The following is an 18,877-nucleotide window of genomic DNA, read 5'->3' as shown; positions in this document are numbered from 1 at the left end:
ACACCAAAATCACAACACAAAAAGTGGAAAGTAAAGTAAAAAAAGCGGTCATGTGCAATATTTAAACATTTCTCCCAAATCTCTCTTTGGACTAGCACTACGGAGCACATCGGTTTCGCAACAACAACAAACGCAAAAAGAACCCCCCCCCTCCACCAGACGCCCCCGACGTCGTCACTCTGAACTTAGCGCCCCGCGAAGTAGCAAAGCAGCCCTTGCCTAGACGTACGGAAGCGACCATTCCCGCGGAGGACATGGGACGACGGGACACACGGCACGGCAATGTACACGTAAGCGGCGTTGTGCGGCGAGGAGTGGGAGCTCTTACTGGCAAAACACACGGGGGGGGGAAGGGGGGCAATTTATTATGCAGCATACCACATGGGAACAGGGGCTGGGGGGAGGGGGGGGGATAATCAACCTCACTTATACTACACTTTGATTAGTAAAGTGAGCAAACCTGGGTAGCCCAGGTACACACACAGGTGTACACACAGGTGTACACACACAGGTGTACACACACAGGAGGGGTGGGGGTGCCAAAAATGCTTAGCGCAGTCAAAAAATCTGGGCCAGCAATTATTTTTAAATATAAAACTATAAACTGTTTTTTTTTTATTTTACCAGGTAAGGCCCACTGAACTATATACCTCATTTTCAGAAGCAACCTGGCCACAAATGATAGCTCGACGAAGTGGCTTATCAAGTGGAAATTTGTAGCAGCCAAATACTTGAAACGCTTGATTCTAAACGTAGAGGGAAAAACCGGAGGACCCGGAGAAAAATCCACGCGACCACGGGGAGAACATGCAAACTCCAAATATACAGCAGGCGTCAGGGTCGGGATCGAACTCACGACCTCTTGCATACCAGGCGAGGTAGTTAACACCTCGCCACCGTAGCGTCCCGACCAAAAAAGAATAGCCTGGGTCGTCACTCCGTAGAGCCACTCCCACGACTCCTGTAAGATCGAGCAAAAATGGCTTCCAAATGCCATGCTGACGACGGATGGACACTGGACACAAATGGAGGGTGGACTGGCGAATGGCCAATATTCGCTTTCGCCGCGGTGTATCAAATCTAAATTTGCGGCGCCGGCAAAATTGTTAAATCCCCGCAAACCTCCGAGCAGTTGGGACTTGAGTCACACGTTGGCTTGGCTCGGTATGCGAGTTACACAACTGCACAAGTGGACTTGGAGGGTCAATCAATGCGCGGACAGACAACGAGACGTAAACCAATTACATTATGTAACAGCCTGGGCACTGCCATGCTCAGCTCGGCTGATTAAACAAGAAAATTGGAGATCGGACCACAATGTCATTTTTCATCAATGTCCACCTTTGTCAGACAAAGGCCCGCCAGCACTAAACGGGCCACACAGCCGGCCCTCACTGGAGTCAGGGAATGGCTCTTCTGGCTCTTGCTACGATGAATCGACGCCTATTGCAGGGGCTGGCTAAACTTCCCGTCCCCACGAGCCTCATACCGACATCTTCACATGGCCGAGAGCGACACGATATTTCATACAATAATTCTCTGGCGGGGTGGTCACGCAGGATCGCTCTCGCTGGCTGGCTGTGGAGTTATGAATTCATAGAAATCTGCGGGAGTGCCCCGGGAGTACTCGTGTCTAGCCCTGCTGTCAAGGGCGGAGTGCCCCCGGGGTCGCTGCCTTTTCCACAGATTTTTATTTTCCACCCCCCCCTCCCGTCTCAAATGAAGTTGCGTTTAAAAGTTATCAAGCAAGCTATCGAGCCACTCGTGGGTCACGAGGCGCAGTCTAGCCCCCCCCCCCCCCCCGGCCGATCATCTGGAAGGGTTGACAAATGGTCAATGTCCTCGGGATGATCTCGGTCACAAATATATGCACTGCTAAGCCCACGGCACAGGGGTAATCACCTATTATCAACATAAAGGTTCGGCTACGAAGTCGCAATCGACATCTTCCAAAGCCACCTAAACTCGAGCACCATTTGAAATCAGTGTGGGTACCATTGCCTGGACGGCACTTTCATGCTCGTCCCACGCATACGTACACGAGAACCCGGAGGGTACCGCCCTACCGCTCCTACTCAACAAACACTCAATGTTCTGCCCCATTCCATTGGTGACTCAACACCCCGCAGAATCCACCGACAGCCTTTTAACAGCCTGCCCCAATGACCCCTACATACACACACACACACACACGTGCGCACGCATCCACACACACACATGCAAGCAAAGCAATTATCTCAATACTATTTCCCCCCCCACCCACGACCCCAAACCACCCCTAACCCCCCATTCCCCACCCCCATTAAGAGAACGATCAAATTTTTATTTGTACCTGATTATTTATTTTTGGAAGTTCTAACGCATCTTTTGTTGTTGTTGATGTCGTCGTTGCAACCAAAGGTTGCCCCCACAACTGCCAGCGTCGGCGTCTCGACCGCGCCTACGAGAGTCGTAGGGGCGGTCTGCCGTACTAAACGATACGCAAGATTTCACGGGACGCCCCTGTGGTGCGGTGGATGGCAATATGCTATACCGGGTGTTCTGCTGCAAATGTCGACTCGATTTGGTGTTTTTGTTGTTGTTGTTGTTGTTGTTTTTCAATCAGGAAGGGGGCAGCCGAGCAATGCTAGCGTCTAACAAAGGCACAGTCCTGCAGCAGCAGCAGCTAGCAGCTAGCGAACTAGCGAGCTCTCGTTGCGTTCCAGGGTTGTGAACGTCCGGTAACGCGCGAAGTCGTTTAAATTACCGGCGGAGCGAGCGGTGCCACCGGGCAGGCCTGACGAAAAGACTGGAAATGTGAAGGTAATTAATAATGATGATGAAAATTTAATGGAACAACGCTTGTGTACAAACCACAGGCAGGTGCTGGTGTTCAAGACTGCAGGCTCCGTTTTTTTGTTGTTGTTAAACTGTCGTGTACAAATACCACCGCCGGCGGTAACCTCCCGCGGATGTTAGCTCAGGAGAAATACTCGCGGTGAAATGAATATCGTTTGCAAGTTTAAAAAAGTCACGGCGTTGGAAGAGAAAAAAACAACACATTTTCTTAAAAATTGTGAAACTTCGACAAAACTAAATTTGCCCAACGACCCTCTGCAAGACGCGATGCCGACAGATAAAGAGACACGATAAAGTGACACGAGCCAAAGGGCAGTTTTAGTGCGACCTCCATCCTCCTCCACGGTGGACATTCCACTGCTGATGTCGGATGTGCACGCGGAGTGGATGGTATTTCTTCTTTTTGGAAAGGCCACTTCAAAAAAGTGGCCTAGGCAGCATCTACAGACACTGCTATCGCCCCAGACAGTATTGCACCATCACTCAACTATAAAAACACTATTTTTTTTTTGCCTTTAGTTAATTTCTTGTTGCAACTAAAGTAAGAATATAAAATATTGCCATCAAGCCCATTTTCACACATCATTTACACCACGATCCTATAAATATATTCCGTTATATTTCGTCGCTGCGTCAGCGTTTTAGTTGTTGTTTTTTTACTTTTCCAGCTGGATATAAAGACGGCGATTTTTTGAAATCACGCTGAAGGAGGACGAAAAAAGTCATCGCGCGATCGATCGGTCGTCGTGATGTTTCGAACACAAGACGGACACCAGCCAAAGGAAGCATCCTCCACGCTGCTCATAAATTGACCTCTTGTGGCCAGGTGTGACCGAGGGGCCGGATAACAGAACATTTCGCCGTAAGTCCGGCAGGCTACAATTTGTAATACGATGCTAAATATCGTAAAGAACACGACGCTTAAGTATGGGTGTCGCTATGGTGAGATCGTAACTCTCTTTGTCCTTAAGAGCTGTTGCTGTTGGGCATTACGTCATTAGGCCCACGACACCACTGGGCGATCTGCTGCCAGGATGACATCAACGGGCAACCATCCAACAAAGCCATCGTGACGCCATCAATGCTCGCACTGCAGCCGTTACGTGGCTCAGGTAAGCATGACGATGTCAGTAGTCTTGATGATGTTAATGACGAAACGAATTAATTATTAACCCTGTCATTACTTATTTAGTGTTGATAATTGTTACCGGCGACGATCGACTCACGAGTGGTCCTGACAAATCGTAAGTTGTCGATAAAACTCTGAGCGATTGGTTATTTTTAAAGGGCGCAGACGTTGCTTTTAGAAGCGACGCATAATCCTGGGCACGGCTTTGCAGGTGAGGGCCGTGTCGCGAGCGTTTCTTCCCTCGAGCTTTCTCCACGCACTACTGCTGGCTTCTTCAACCGTTCCCCCTTCAACTCCCGAGGGTGTCCCACAAGCTTGCAAGCTGAGCCACGCACTGCTCAGGGCATCTTCAACTCGCCTGAAGATGCTCCCCCCCCTCCCCCCCCCCCCCAGTAGTGCGTTAGGCGAAAGCTTGAAAAAAAAACAAAATACTCAACACACGGCCTCACCTGCAAGAAACAGGGCCTGCTTCAACATCTCTCCGATCGGGGGGGGGGGCTCAGTAGAGCGGCTGTGTGGAGGGGCCACACCATAACAGTGATGCACCGCTAAGGGGAGTGAACTTGGGGGGCCAAAGTGGCATTTGGTGGCGCAGAGCCCCACCAAATGGCACTCATCTAGTACCGGAACCCTGGGGAACACCACACTTTTATTCTTTAAAGGTCCTCGTAATTACCATTTTTTTGTCCTCCTTTAGATCATTTCAAATACACCCGTGCGATGGAAAATCTCCTTCCTTCGCAACGATCTGTAACGTTTAAGCAGGAATTGAGCTCCATTCCATTCCACGCTGCCGAGCAATCCTCTCAGACTCGGCTCGTGCTCTCCGTAAATGCAGATTGCACAAACTCACGTCGGCCGAACGAACTCAGCTATTGCACGAAGCCTACCTGGGGCCTGGTCTCCCCTTCGACAAAAAACGGGCGGCCCCGAACCACGCTCAACACGGCGCGTCGGCGACTGATGGCCGGCGGCGGCGTGGGGTGGGTGAGAGAGGGGGGGTGGGGGGGGGGGGCAGTGGGGGGCCGGTGGTGGCCGCGGAGGCCACGGAGAACTTTGACGGGCTGGGCAACCCCCCCCCCCCCCACTTCCTCCGCTCGCCGACCCGACACCACGCATGCTCGCGGCCCGGGTTAACCGCGGAGGGGGGCCGTCGTGGGGCGGAATGGAGCGCGACGCCCGCTCGAGACGCTCAAGACGTGCAGGCGAAGTAGTCCTTGAGCGGGGCGAAGAGGTGGCGGATGACGGGCACGCTCCACGAGCGGCCCAGCAGCCGCTGGCGCGAGATGCGGCTCATGTTGGACACGTCCGTGTAGTGCACGGGGAAGCCGAAGATCCTGCACGCGCGAGCGGGCGCCAGCGCCGGTCAAACGGTTCAGTCTTCAAATGGTCGGCAATTAAATAATCACGTCTAAAGATAAAATAATAAATTAAATTAAATAATAGAATACGACGTTTCGATTGCAACACAAGCAATCATCATCAGGTATAATGAAATAGCGACATAAAATCTAACCAGAAAACTATAGACAGACATATTAGCAGACAGATATCACCAAGATACATAGCGAGAGCAACACAGGTAACAGAGAGGGGTGATCGTCTCTGTGGGGTGGCCTTAAATAGACAGAGGGGGGGGGGCGGAGGCAGAGAGAGGGAGGGGGGTTAGAGAAAAATTTGCATATCAATGAGTGGTCAACAGACGTGGTGCTGCAAGTACGATGACACGGCAAGCAAGCCTGAAAATCAGGAGAAGGACACACTAAAATTAAATAACCCAGTAAAATATCGAAATGTAATGTAATACAACACAGAGGGTCGGTCAACACACAATTAACGCATAGCCTGGTTGATTACGTATTTCAAAGATTGCTAAGTTAGAATTTAAGTGTGAACATTCTAAAGAGGACACAGGCAGAGAAAACAAGTCGCCAGAGAGAGAGAAAAAAGATAAGCTTAAAACTTCCCCGTAGAAGTGGTTCAATCTTAATTTTAGACGTGACTTAACCGAAAGAACCAAATAATAATTCCTGCAGTCACGAAAGTTCTAAAATTAAGAATTAAATAATCGTAATAATATTAACATATTATTAATACGATTGAAACAAGCTATTGTGTTCTTTGGGTAATTTCACGTAGATAGAAAATAAAAAAATTAAGTGAACAAAAATAATAAAAATAAAAAACACAAATGTAGACTGTAGCCTGGTTCTTAATCGGGGAGCACATGAACGAATCTTTGTTGAATAGCCAGTGGGCTTGCAAACTACCATCGTCTTAGAGAAATCTATTTCGTGTGAGCCAGCCGCATTCAAATAATGATCAGCCACGGCAGAAGTATTAGTCCTAGCGTGTTTCAAATCTGCCTAATGCTGATCGTTATTTGAATGCGGCTGGCTGACACGAAATTGATTTCTCTAAGACGATGGTAATTTGCAAGCCCACTGGCTATCAACAAAGATTCGTTCATGAAGCCATCCATATATACAGACACAATTTCAACCGAGAGGATGGTTATAAACTCAGCAATCATTGTAAAGATGTCATCAACCACTTTGGGTCATGACTTGATTTGTGTTTTTTTGTCAAGGGAGCACAGGTCAAGTCATCACTTGATTTGTGTCGTTTTCTTGTTATCTGTCCCCAGAGCGCATATGCCCCACCCACTTCGTTCTGACACCGAGACGTTTTGTGGCACTGCACGTTCCGTTTTTTTCACATTGGTGCCCTCTGACCCCAGGACACATATGCCCCGCCCACTTCGTCCTGACACAGAACCGCTTGTGCCACGCCCATTTTTTAAACCTTTATAAACGGTTGCCTTCGGTGACCTTCCACCTCCTTCCTCCTGAAGACGATCGCTTGTGTTGTGATCAAAATGTCGTGATTTTTGTTTTTTATTTAATTTTTATTACCGAAAGAACCAAGAATAAGTTTACATTATAGACTGCCAGTACGCTCACTCAGTTTAATAACCATTGCTACAGTCTACATTATAGACTGCCAATACGCTCACCAAGCTTAAAAACCAGGCTACAGTCTACATTATAGACTGCCAGTACACTCACTCCGATTAAGAACGAGGCTACAGTCTACATTAGTGTTTTTTGTTTATTTTATTTTTATTTATCATTTTTATTCACCTTATTTTTAATTATTCTTTTTCTTCTATCTACGTGACTTTACCGAAAGAAGAAAAAAATATTGATTCCTGCAGTCACGAAAGTCTAAATTTAAGCTATTTTGTGTTTTTAAGCTTCTTTTTTTTACCAGGCATAGCCCACTGAGCTATGTAGCTCTTTTTCAGAAGCAACCTGGCCACAATTGGTAGCTCAACAAAGTGGCTTAACACGTGAAAATGTATAGCAAGCCAAATTTTCTCAAGGCTTGATCTTAAATGTGGAGGAAAAAAACCAGAGGACCCAGAGAAAAATCCACGCAACCACAGGGAGAACATGCAAACTCCACATATAGAGGCGTCAGGCTGGGGATCGAACCCACGACCTGCTGCAGACTAGGCAAGGGAGTTAACATCTCGCCACCGCGGCGCCCTAAGAATGGCGATGATAGCTGCTAATCCTTACCCCTCACCTCCGATGAGCACGGTTGGCTACATACGGTGAGAAATAAGTTCAACAGCTGCCTGCCGAGTAGCGCACACAGCACACACGTTACACAGACAATGTTGTCCCGCGTCCGACCTCATAGCCGCAACTGCATAGAGCGAATTTTGGGTAGGAATAAGTTAGCCGCATATACATTGTGTAATCACACACAACCGAACCTGAGTAAAGCAGGGGAAACCTGTAATTACGAGAACACGTCCCCGGAGACATTGAACGCTGTGCCAGCCTCTGCATGCGGTTGGAACCACTGGACGAACCAACATTGACCCAACGTTCCACGTTTACTCGGATGACAAGAGCGCTGTGGCCAGGGTTAACGTCTCCGTTAAGATACGCCCTGGATGGACAAAAACGACGGCTTGGTACGGCTCCGTCTGGCAACGGCATCAACGACCGAGGTGGACGGAGGGTCCCGGTGCAGGCTAGCGCCGGGTGCCCCTGCGTCTTGCCAGGACTCTCACCTCTCCATCTCGGTGCTCCACAGGATGTCCTCCCGACCGTTCATCATCACCGGGAAGTGCTGGTCCTTGCCCTGCTTGATGGAGTTGGAGCGTGTGGTGATGGTCCGGATCTTGCTGAACTGAGGACGGCAACGGGCGGACAGGGGAGAGGATCGAGTCCTCGCCTCGTTGTCCACGCCGTCGTTACCCAGCATGCACGCACAACAACGCATGCCTGTGAATGGCAGGTGCCCAGGTGCTTGGATCCCTCCCCCCACCCTCATGAAAAATGATGTGCCTTGCTCTCTCCATGTCTCTCTTTCTCTGTTGTCTTTCTCTCCATCTGCCTCTCTCTCTCTCTCTCTTCATCTATGTCTCTATCTACATGTGTAGGTCTCTCTGTATGTATCTGTGTCTGTCTGTATGTATCTGCGTGTCTCTGTAGCTACATCTCTCTGTATGTATATTGAACTTCTTTCGCACCGTACATAGCCAGCCGTGCTAATCGGAGGTGCTTCTACGTCTCTCTGTACATGCATCTCTCTCAAGGGGTTGTGGCCGTACCCTGGCCGTGCGGCCGTGCTCCAGGCAGTCCTGCAGCTCCAGCTTGTCCACCGCAGTGACCGCCAGGGGTCTACGTGACGCACGCACGCAGTCAGGCACGCAGTCAGGCACGCAGGCCACCGGCACACACCATACGAATTGCACACCCCGCACACATGCACCAACAACAACAACGGCCGCCATTCGCTCATAAGTCATGGAGACATCACTAAGGTGCTTCGCGCCAAGCTATACACAACAATACGCTTTATTCCTAACCCTAGTGGCTTTTGAGATTAATGTGTTTGCATGAGGAGCTTTTGTTTAAGCAGGCAAATGCTGAACCGGTTTCGACTTTCTGAGTTTCAACAGCAGAGTCAGGCTTGTTAAACACTCTGGTCTCAAAAGCCAACTGCCAAATGGGCAAAATCATCTTTTCTGTTTATGCTTTGAGAAACAGAATTCATTTCTGCTTTTGCATATATTTACCCTCAATGCACCACAACAACGCGTGCTCCGGCAGACGCTGTCAAAGGGGTGGCCTTTGACAACTTGCCTGTTCATGCCCGGAAGATTCCCCCAGAAGTAGCGGGCGCGATGAGCGGCTGAGATATCTTTGGCATCGATCATAACTGGGTTGCACTGCAGCAGAATGAGAGCAAAACCGGAAGCAACCACAGTCGTCACCGTCTGCATCCACCCTGCACGTAACGACGACGCACAGTCACCTTTCTGTCATTCCACCGCTGGATGTGGGCGTCCCCGCGCATCCTGCGGGTCGCGCGGCTAATTTGATCATACTTCACCACGCTGGGTCAGGGCTGGCCGGGCGAACGCGGGGAGCATAGATGCTGGCGAGATGTTAACTACCTCGCCTGGTACGCAGGAGGTCGTGGGTTCGATCCCGACCCTGACGACGTTATATTTGGAGTTGGCATTTTTCTCTCTCCCCGTGGTCGCGCGGATTTTTCTCCGGGTCCTCCGGTTTTTCCCTCCACATTTAGAAACATGCTTTGAGAGTATTTGGCTGCTGTAAATGTCCACGTGATAAGCCACTTCAGCGAGCTATCAATTGTGGCCAGGTCAGTGGCCCTTACCTTGTGAAATAAAATAGTTTTAGTAAACCATAGTACAGTACAAAGCCCTGTTTTGGTCTGTGGACAATCGAGGCTCAACCCTGCGATTTGTTCATAGGCTTGGGGTCATTAGGGTTAGGCCCTAGCTCTCAATGACGCTTGCTCCACACATATATACAGGGACCTCCTTCGCCCATTATGTTCCAGCAGGGACACTACAGTCTCCCCCCCCCCCCGCCCGCCTCCGCACGCACCTCGAGGAAGCGGGAGATGTCGCGCTTGTCGTTGTTGCCCATGGCGGCGACGTTCTCGAAGAGCCAGAAGAAGATCCGCTCCTCGCCCTCGCGTGGCTTCGCCTCGTTCATCAGCCGGTAGTACTCGAAGAAGAGTCGCCCCGTGCCCTCTGCGCCGGCCACGCCGACACACGCAAAAGACAAAGATCCCCCCCCCCGCCACCGTGTAGCCTTTAACAGACTGTCTGGGGCAAGCGCCGTTAGCGAGCGCCTATGAAGGCCGACACGGCACATGGAGCCAAGATCACGCCCGGCCAGTCGTCTTAGTCTCCCTCGTGATGATGTTGACACACCGCACCAGGTACTAATTTGAGGCTGAGTCGACCTAGGGGAGACTGGTTCAGATAATCGTCACTGGTGTTGGCTGTGAGCGGGAATCGAACTCGGGTCGCCGGGTTGGTAGTGCAGCGCACCAACCGTTACACTACTGCTCAAAAGACAAAGGTCCCCAATATTAACAGACTGTTGGGAGAAATGCTGTCAGCGAGCACCTCTGAAGGCTGGCATGGCACACAAGAGAATGGGTGGCCAAGTTCATTCCTTTGTCTCCCCAGTGGCGATGTTTTTCACACACTGCACCACACCGGGTGCCTTGAGTCATTAGTGAAAGGCGCCCTACGAATAAATGTCAATTATTACTAGTAATTCTCCATTTGAAGCCAAGTTGACCTAGGGGAGACCCAGGACTGGTTCAAATATATACGTCACCGACGTTGGCTGGGAGCAGGAATCGAACTTGGGACGCCGGGTTGGTAGCGCAGCGCACTAAACGTTACCGCTCCGCACACACACGCAACACACACAAGACGCCCCTTGTCCCGTTACATCTGCCGTGGCTATTCCACGTTGTGCTGCCGAGGGTGTCTCACCGTAGAGGCCCTTGCGCGCGGGGTTGACGATGGAGAGGTCGCTGCAAGGGCTGCCGCCGATCACCAAGTCGAACGGGCCCCACTTCTGCAGCTGCGGACGCGAGCACACGGTGAGCGAGCACACACCGAGGTGGAATGAGTGTCGTGGTGTGGGGGGCGCGGTGGTGCAATGTATGCGGGCGGTACGGTGATGCAATAGGCGTTTGCGTGGCGGTGGCGGCAGGGTCGGTGGGGGTGGCGTGGTGGCGGTGTGGCGCCGCACGTTGCTGTAGGTGAGGTTGCGGATGTCCCCGATGTAGGTGATGTCTCCGGCGTGCCGCACGGTCCCCACGTTGATGGAGTCCTGGCAAACCTCGGAGGCGACGTAGCGCTCCACACGGATCCCCAGTTCCTTGAGCACCAGCAGCCCTGCCACACGCACCCGCGTGTAAGACGCAGGCGAAGATGCCCCCCCCTTGTAGCCCTTACTAGAATGTTGGGGAAAATGCTGTTAGCGAGCGCCCACGAAGGTCGGCACGGCGCACGAGAGGGTATCCAGGCCAACACCGCGTCCGGCCGCCCTCTGTCTCCCCAGTGCTGAGGTTAACACACCGCACCAGCCACTTATTTAAGGCCAAGTAGACCTAGGGGAGACCCAAGATTGGGTCAAATATCCGCCACTGTTATCGTTCGCGAGCAAAAAATCGAACTCGTGTCACCGAGTTCGTAGCGCAGTGCGGTAAATACCACCTCGTACACTACAAGCGTGCACAGACGTCACACGTCTCAACCGTAAATCCACCAAGCCGGTGCCAACATTGTCACAAGGCGACAATATAACTCGAGGCCTTAACTGCATCGTACCTGTGGCAATCCCATCAAAGAGGGACAGCACTTTGATCGGCCTGCGGTGGTCTGGCGTGATTGGTGGGTACAGCTTCGGGGGCTCCTGGGAGACACGGGGAGGGAGGGAATGGGGAAGGAGGGGGGAGGAGAATGATGAAGAAGAGTGGAGAAGAGAAGAGCAGAGCAGGAGAGAGGTGATGGGAGGAGGCACATGGTGGCATGTCTGTCCCCTCACACCCAGCCCCTGCACACAAGCGCTCCGCTCACTCCTGCCGATACGGTGCCCAGCACACGGCGACGAGGTCCCACCGCAGACATGCGGGATCGGTGCCACCCGCTCGCGGTCAACGCAAGGGGTCAGCGGCACCGCACGGAGCTCGAAGGGGGCACGGGGTTACACGGATATCTGAGCAAGCGCAGAGATTCGTTGATGTCGACCGATCCGTGGGTCCGTCGGCGGGATGGGGGTCCCGCAATGCGGTTCGCGTTCATTGCCGATACTGCTCCCAGCCGGGACGGTTAGAAGCACGCGACGACGGAAAACGGCGTCCGCGCATCTCGAGGATGCCCGCGGCGGCGCGCTTGTTTACGGGCGGTGACGCGGCCTGGCGGGGTGGCGCGTCTTTGGCCGCTCGTTGCAGAAGTCCGCGGTTCGGGTCACACGGCCGCCCTGGTAAACGCCGTGCCGGCGTGACGGTCCAACTGTGCCCAACGTTGAAAACTGCTCTCGAATTACCCCGATGGGTAGAATCACGCCATCAAAACTCCTGTGGGCTATACCCGTCCGTGAAACGCAGCACCCCCGCCGTCGTGTTCAGCCACCCCCGCCACCCCGAGCTACCTACGAGAGTGGCGTCCGAGCGATCAAAACGCTCGCGGACAAATCCGTCGTTCAAAACGCCGGGTGCGCTCCTCACAAACTCCTGGCTGTGGGTGTTGGAGAAGAGGTGCTGGAGGCGAGCGGGCCAGTCGGGCCGCGGGTTCAGGAGGCCGCAGGTGGCCAGCGAGGGCCGGCACATGAAGCAGCGCCACGGCTCCTCCTCGATGGCCGTCTTGGCCGTGCCGGAGCCGACGAGCAGATCCACGCACTCCACGCAGAAGCACCTGCAGCCCGGCAACGATCTGTTAGCGGGCAGCACCTATGAAGGCCGGCACGGCACACGAGGGGGTGGGTGGCCAACACCACGCCTGGCCGCCTTTGTCTCCCCGGTGGTGATGTTTACACACAATGCCAGGTTCTCATTTGAGGCCGAGTCGACCTAGGGGAGGCCCAAGACCAGTTCAGATAATCGTCACCGGTGTTGGTGGCCGTGAGCAGAAATCGAACTCGGGTCGCCGGGTTCGTAGCGCGGCGTGCTAACCGCTACACCACCGCTCCCCCCAGCACCACACACACGCACACACACACGTACGTGACGCACAGCGCCACTGTCAACGCAACCAGCGCTGCAGCTGCTACTGCTGCTGCTCCTATTGAAGGCAACGCTGAAATTAGAATTGTTTTTGGGGGGGGGGGCGGGTGGGGCGATGCAATGGGAGTGTGAGTGGGCACGACGTAACGAAGTGCGCAGGAACAACGGGATAGATTGGGTTGGGATTAGGGATCGTGTGTGGGGTTCGGGTTAGGCTGAAGGATAGGTTTAAGAACATGGTTGGGGTTAGGGTCTGGGTTGGAGATAGGGTTAGGCATAGCGTCTGGGTTAGGGTTGGGGTTAGGGTAAGCATGGGATTAAGATAGGAATAGACTTGGGCTTGGGGAGAGGATTAGGTTGGGATGTGGAATAGGTTTGGGCTTAGGGAGACAGGATAACTGAAAAGGCTCGGGTTGGGGATTGGGTTACTGATTTGATGCGTTACTGGTGCGATGTGTGAACATCGCCACTGGGGACACACAGGTGGCCAAGCATGGTGCTGGCCACCCACCCCTCTGTATGCCATGACGCCTTTCATAGATGCTTGCTAACAGCGCTTGCCCCAACAGACTGTTAAGGCGACACGTGTGTATGTTGAACTTCTTTCGCGCCGTACATAGCAAACCGTGCTAATCGGAGGTGCAGGGGAAGGACAACAAACTCAACACAAAAATCAGTTCGAACAAAACGAGTTTTAAATCTAGATTTAAAAGTGCATAGCTCCAGTGGCTTCCTAATATCGGAACGGAAGAGCGTCTGAAAGCGAGCGATGCAGCGATCGTGTGCGCTCACTCGACGGGGGATCGTTGTGTGAGTGTACTAGTGTGTGTACGAGTGAGCGAGTGAGTGTGTGAGTGTGAGCGAGTGAGTGAATGTGAGCGAGCGTGTGAGGAAGCGAGTGTGAGCGAGTGTGCATGTGAGCGAGTGTGCGAGTGAGTGAGCGAGTGAGTGAGCGAGTGAGTAAGCGAGTGAGTGAGCGAGCGAGCGAGTGTGCGCGTGAGCGAGTGTGCGAGTGAGTGAGCAAGTGAGTGAGCGAGCGAGTGAGCATGTGAGCGAGTATGTGCGTGAGCGAGTGTGCGTCACACACCGGAAGCAGTTGATGTTCCCGCACATCAGCACCTCTCGACCGCCACAGCAGATGGAGCAGTAGGACTGGTACCCATCATCGTCATACTGGTACGCACACTCCATGAAGGTGATCTGAGCGGGCACCCACACAGACAGTGTCACACCACACACACCACACAGCCAGCGTCACACCACACAGCCACCGACACAGCACAATGCTCAGTACAACATTTTACATGGGCTTTGGTGGTGACGTGCATTGGTGAGCTATGGTGAGGAGTGATAATGTGTGGTGAGGTGTACCGCCGAGGAATTGTCACGGGTACTGGCGAGGAACGGTGAGGTGCGCAGGTGAGAAGTGACGCGGTGTACTGGCGAGGAACGGTGAGGTGCACTGGCAAGGTGCCGTCTCTTCACCTGACAGCTCTGGCAGATCCCTCCCTCGAACAGCGGGTGCTGGGCACAGATACGAGGGCTGCCGCACGACAGGCAGATCTCTGCGAGGGGGACACGGGATGCACGACGATGAATCATTAAACACGTCGCCTCGTCGCCTGCATTCGGTTTCCGCCGCGTCGTCCACGCTCGGCCGGCTGGCCGACCGGCTCCCTGACCCAACGCCGGTATCGGAGGACAAATTGAAAAGTTCGAGCGATTTCAAACGAACCCTGTCGGTCCTCTGCAATCGTCGCTGCCACCTCTTTGGTGTCGCCAAGTGTTAAACGTCTTTTCCGAACTTATTGCTCCACTGTTTCAGTATAATTCAGCAGGGTTTTTTTCTTACAAGAAAAATCCCATGTAGCCAGCTACCCAGCTAGTTTTGGTGGCAACGGCCCCGCAGCCACTCACAATGGAGTTATCGTCGCGGTAAAGAGGAGCCCAGCCAGCAGCCAGCCAGGAAACTTGAGGCATGGATTAATTTTAACAGTAGTACGATCATTTAAAAACTATTTACAAGGCACACATTTTCACGAAATTACAAGGAGACAAATTCCAGCCGCAACTCGGGAGCGTCGAGCCAGGCTCAGGCTTCCTCATAGGCCCGACGCAGCAGACAGCCTTCAAACGTCTCTTAAAAGCGGCGGTGGATTTGACACGGCAACGTATTGGGTGTTGGACACCTGCTGGACACCTGCGAAAAACTGTGACATCTGTGAAATCGAGCTACGCAGCTCATCGTATTTCTTCAGTCTCAATGAAGATGAAAGATTCCGAAACTCTCTAGGCTGCACCCTGCCTGGCCACCGCACTTCGCAAGCTATGCTGCCCCTAAAGTCGTTGGCTAGGAGGCAGTGCCAGATTATCCTAGTAGCAAAAGTAGCTACATATGTAGTAGTAGCTACGGGCCCCGCACTTTCAAGGGCCCCGCGCTAAATGCTTTCAAGCTATCAGTTCCGGTTCAATGATTCTGCACTTGCTCTATTACTATAGTACTACACCGCCTTCAACTTTTATGAACAACTGGGTGTTTAAGGTTAGCGATTTGTCGTATTATTTGGCTGTATAGCAAATGAAAAAATACAATTACTTTACTATGCAAGTAATATATTTGTGTTGTAATATTTACGTTTTTTTTTTATTTAGGGCCCCTTTATAACATATGTTACAGGCCCCGCACTAGCTTAATCCGGCACTGCTAGAAGGTTGTGGGGGGCTCTGTGTGGCCCATTGTGACGGCGGGGGGGGGGGCTCATTCTCACCCTCAATAGTCCGGATGTCCTCCTGCACCTCCTGTATGATCTGCTCTGTAGACACAGGGAACAAGCAGCAGACTCAGCCGCTACAGAGTACAGAGTCAGTCGCAGAGGTCTCTGTGAACCCTCATGCGGTGAGTGTACACAAATTGTATTAGTACAATAGTCACCCCATCATCTAAATGAGTTTAACATTTTTGTAAATTAACACTGTAATTGTATTGTGATCGGCCTAAAATAAGCTCCCCGAGCCGGCTTGCCCTCCAGGGAATTTATGAATTAACACTGCATTACGTTCGTGCAATATTTTTGATTTCTCAAGCGGCACAGCAGTTGCTTTTGCTCCGATTTCTATTCCCATCATTTCTGTAATTAATTTGTTTTGTTTTTGTTACTTTGGTGCTCCAGGGCACTCGGGCAAACGAGACTCTATCCTGGCCCCGCGCCAGCTTCAAATTTGCGAGGTCGGCGTAGCACGGTTTGAGTTTGGTTCTGGCTCGGCTCAGCAAACGGCCAGTGGAAAAAGCACCCGTACCGGGAGGACGTGGGGCTGGCTCAGCTCGGGACAGGGGGGGCAGGGTGGGGCGGGGCAGGGCGGGGTGCAGGGCAGGGGGCGGTCAGGTTGGGCAGGGCGGGGGGGTGGCGGGGGGCAGAGTGGGGCGGTGGGGGGGGGGGGTAGTGTGGGGGGGTATGGTGGGGGCGAGGGGGGCGGGGCGGGGCAGGGCCCCCCTCACCTCGAGGCAGCAGGGCGAACGACTCGATGGCGGCGCACAGCTTCTGGCGCTTGGCGGAGCGACGCTTCTCTTCAGCGAAGAGGTGGATCTCCTGCAGCTTGCGCTTGCTCGACTCCAGCTCCTCTGCGGGGATGGCGCGAGATAGGATTTTGACCCCCGTAGAATTCTGATCCCCGGGGTCAGAACGCTATAGGTTATTTAAACACTACCCTTTCACCCCTGCCAGCCCCTCCGCCCAACACTGTGGCCTGTTGAATTCTGAGCCTGGCCGTTATTCTGACCCTGGAAGCGGAGAGTCGCATGGCTTGAAGAGTAACTGACCGTCGATGTTTGGGTCACGTCGCTCGAGCAAAAATGTGCGCCGTTAACCCTCCTCCGCCCGACGCGGGCAATTAACAAAGTTGCCACGCGAACAGACGTGCTGATTTATTACTGCTCGATCCACAAATACGAAGAAGACATCGCAGCGATGCACTACTCCGGCTGTCTGCCTCGACCACCTGAATGTGAAACTGTATCTACATGAGCCACACGAAAGGAGGAGGAGGAGGATGAAGAAGAAGACTGCTTCAGCAGCAATGCCGGTGTCTTGGAGAGTCATCAAAACATTTACCAATTGGCCGTGACGTAACATTGACCGCGGAAACCTACAAGCGAAATTTCCTCTCGTAGTACTTGTCAAAACAAGTCGAGCTGATTTCCCGCTCAAACGAGCATTGAGACAGCGCCCACAATCCTGGTCACAGCTCTGAGCCAGTGGTGGATGTTCCACATTCCTCTGACGGGGGCGAGTATTTCCATACGACAACTACAATCGACTTCCACACAGAGCGGTACTCATTTTATCGACCCCGGAACGGTGATGTTCAAGGTCAATCCCCCAACCACCCCCACCCCATAACCAGGATTTGTGAACTCGCGACCTTCAGATGGTGAGCCGCTCGCCTTTCTGCTGAGCCAGCGGTTTTTGGCTCGACATCGAGCAAGGATGGCGGTCGCCGCGTCGCACGCTTGCAGGTGCGCTTCTGCGGCCGTCTGGAACGCTCTTCCTTCCGATATTAGGAAGTCACTGGGAGCTATGCACTTTTAAATCTAAATTGAAAACTAATTTCTTTCGAACTGCTTTTTTGTATTTAGTTTCTTGTCCTTCCCCCACGTCTCCAATTTTCACGGCTGGCTACGTACAGTGCAAAATAAGTTCTACGTACAGACATATTCTGACCCCGGGTGGGAATGTCTCCGCGGGAGGAGTCATGTTTCTGTAATAGAATCGTGTACCCCAGAGTCCAAATAACAAAGCAATCTGCCCTCGGGGGTATACCCCACGATCTCACACTATAGGGCCGCACATCTCACTCGGCAGGGTAATGAACGAGTGAATTCACTCCGCGGTACTGGGCACGTGAATTAATCAACGAACGCCTAACCAGAGAGGCCGGTGTAGCACGCTTTCGTTCCGGGTCGCCTCGGTAAAGAGCCAACGGAAAACCGACCGTACCGTGCCGCGAGGGCACCACGCTCGTGCCATCTCACCGGGCAGAGGGACGAGCCCCTTGGCTCCCTTGGGGGGGAAGTCGCTCATGGCCCAGTGCATCATGGGAGAGATGCGCTCCTCCAACGAGAGCCCGGGCTCCGTGTCGCTCTCCTCCGGCTGCGGGAACACCTTGTTGACACGCTGGCTCGCCACCTGAGCGCGTGGGGGGGGGGGGGGTGGAATTCATCTCAAGTTAATTTGGTTTAATAACCGGGTGGTAACTCGGGAGACGAGGATCGTATCATTTGCAAGGGTGACCCGGGCTGCCGAAATGACACAGGCCGAAGTTACTGGCGCGAATAGGAGAGTGAAATTCATGGGCACGGTAGTAGCGGTATGAGAGTGCTAAGGAGGCAAATCAAGGGTGGCACAGTCGGGTTTTTTTACAATCGGGTTTAAATGTCTTTTTATATTAAACCCGGTCATCTGAGATTGGGAGAAATCCGGTTTAATTGGTTCTAATTGCAGAACCGCACTTCGCCAACTTCTCAACGATGGGCTTCATCCATTCCAAGCGATGGAACTCACTGGCGCCCACGATTGTGGAGGAGAAGCTCGTGTTCATCAAGACCAACCTGCCCGCCGCATTCTACGACTACCCCGTGCCCGACGGCCTCGAGTACGATAGCAGCACCGACGAGGAAGCAGCCTAAGCCTTGGATCAGAGTTTCGTATTCATTAAAGCAGGTTTTAATTCCCCGAAATCGGGTTTAATTGTATTAAAGAAAAAACCCGATGCCTGCCGCTGAAAAAATCGGGTTTTTTCCACCCATGAGGCAAATTGACCACCCGCACG

General features: G+C 52.7%; 1 protein-coding gene across 4 annotated transcripts in view; it reads right to left on the bottom strand.

The window, feature by feature from the left end:
• Positions 1-3,361: 3,361 nt before the first annotated feature.
• Positions 3,362-18,877, bottom strand: part of LOC144945787 (DNA (cytosine-5)-methyltransferase 3A-like) — a 34,662-nt gene continuing 19,146 nt past the window's right edge. For 3 of the 4 annotated variants that reach the window (XM_078874317.1, XM_078874333.1, XM_078874341.1), the window contains exons 7-20: positions 18,081-18,234; positions 16,548-16,670; positions 15,820-15,864; positions 14,537-14,616; positions 14,139-14,251; positions 12,557-12,743; positions 11,658-11,742; positions 11,077-11,222; positions 10,815-10,905; positions 9,907-10,055; positions 9,133-9,218; positions 8,598-8,667; positions 8,055-8,173; positions 3,362-5,304 (exon numbers count right to left, since the gene is read on the bottom strand). In XM_078874317.1, the coding sequence (XP_078730443.1) occupies positions 5,160-5,304; positions 8,055-8,173; positions 8,598-8,667; positions 9,133-9,218; positions 9,907-10,055; positions 10,815-10,905; positions 11,077-11,222; positions 11,658-11,742; positions 12,557-12,743; positions 14,139-14,251; positions 14,537-14,616; positions 15,820-15,864; positions 16,548-16,670; positions 18,081-18,234 (1,593 nt within the window). In that variant the 3' untranslated portion in view covers positions 3,362-5,159. The remainder of the gene's footprint in view (positions 5,305-8,054; positions 8,174-8,597; positions 8,668-9,132; positions 9,219-9,906; positions 10,056-10,814; positions 10,906-11,076; positions 11,223-11,657; positions 11,743-12,556; positions 12,744-14,138; positions 14,252-14,536; positions 14,617-15,819; positions 15,865-16,547; positions 16,671-18,080; positions 18,235-18,877) is intronic. The other variant, XM_078874323.1, reaches the window with a different exon arrangement.

The sequence above is a fragment of the Lampetra fluviatilis genome, chromosome 2 (assembly GCF_964198595.1).
Source record: "Lampetra fluviatilis chromosome 2, kcLamFluv1.1, whole genome shotgun sequence".
Taxonomy (NCBI): Eukaryota; Metazoa; Chordata; class Hyperoartia; order Petromyzontiformes; family Petromyzontidae; genus Lampetra; species Lampetra fluviatilis.
Note: the sequence above shows the minus strand (reverse complement) of the source record. Positions and strands in the feature narration are given on the sequence as shown.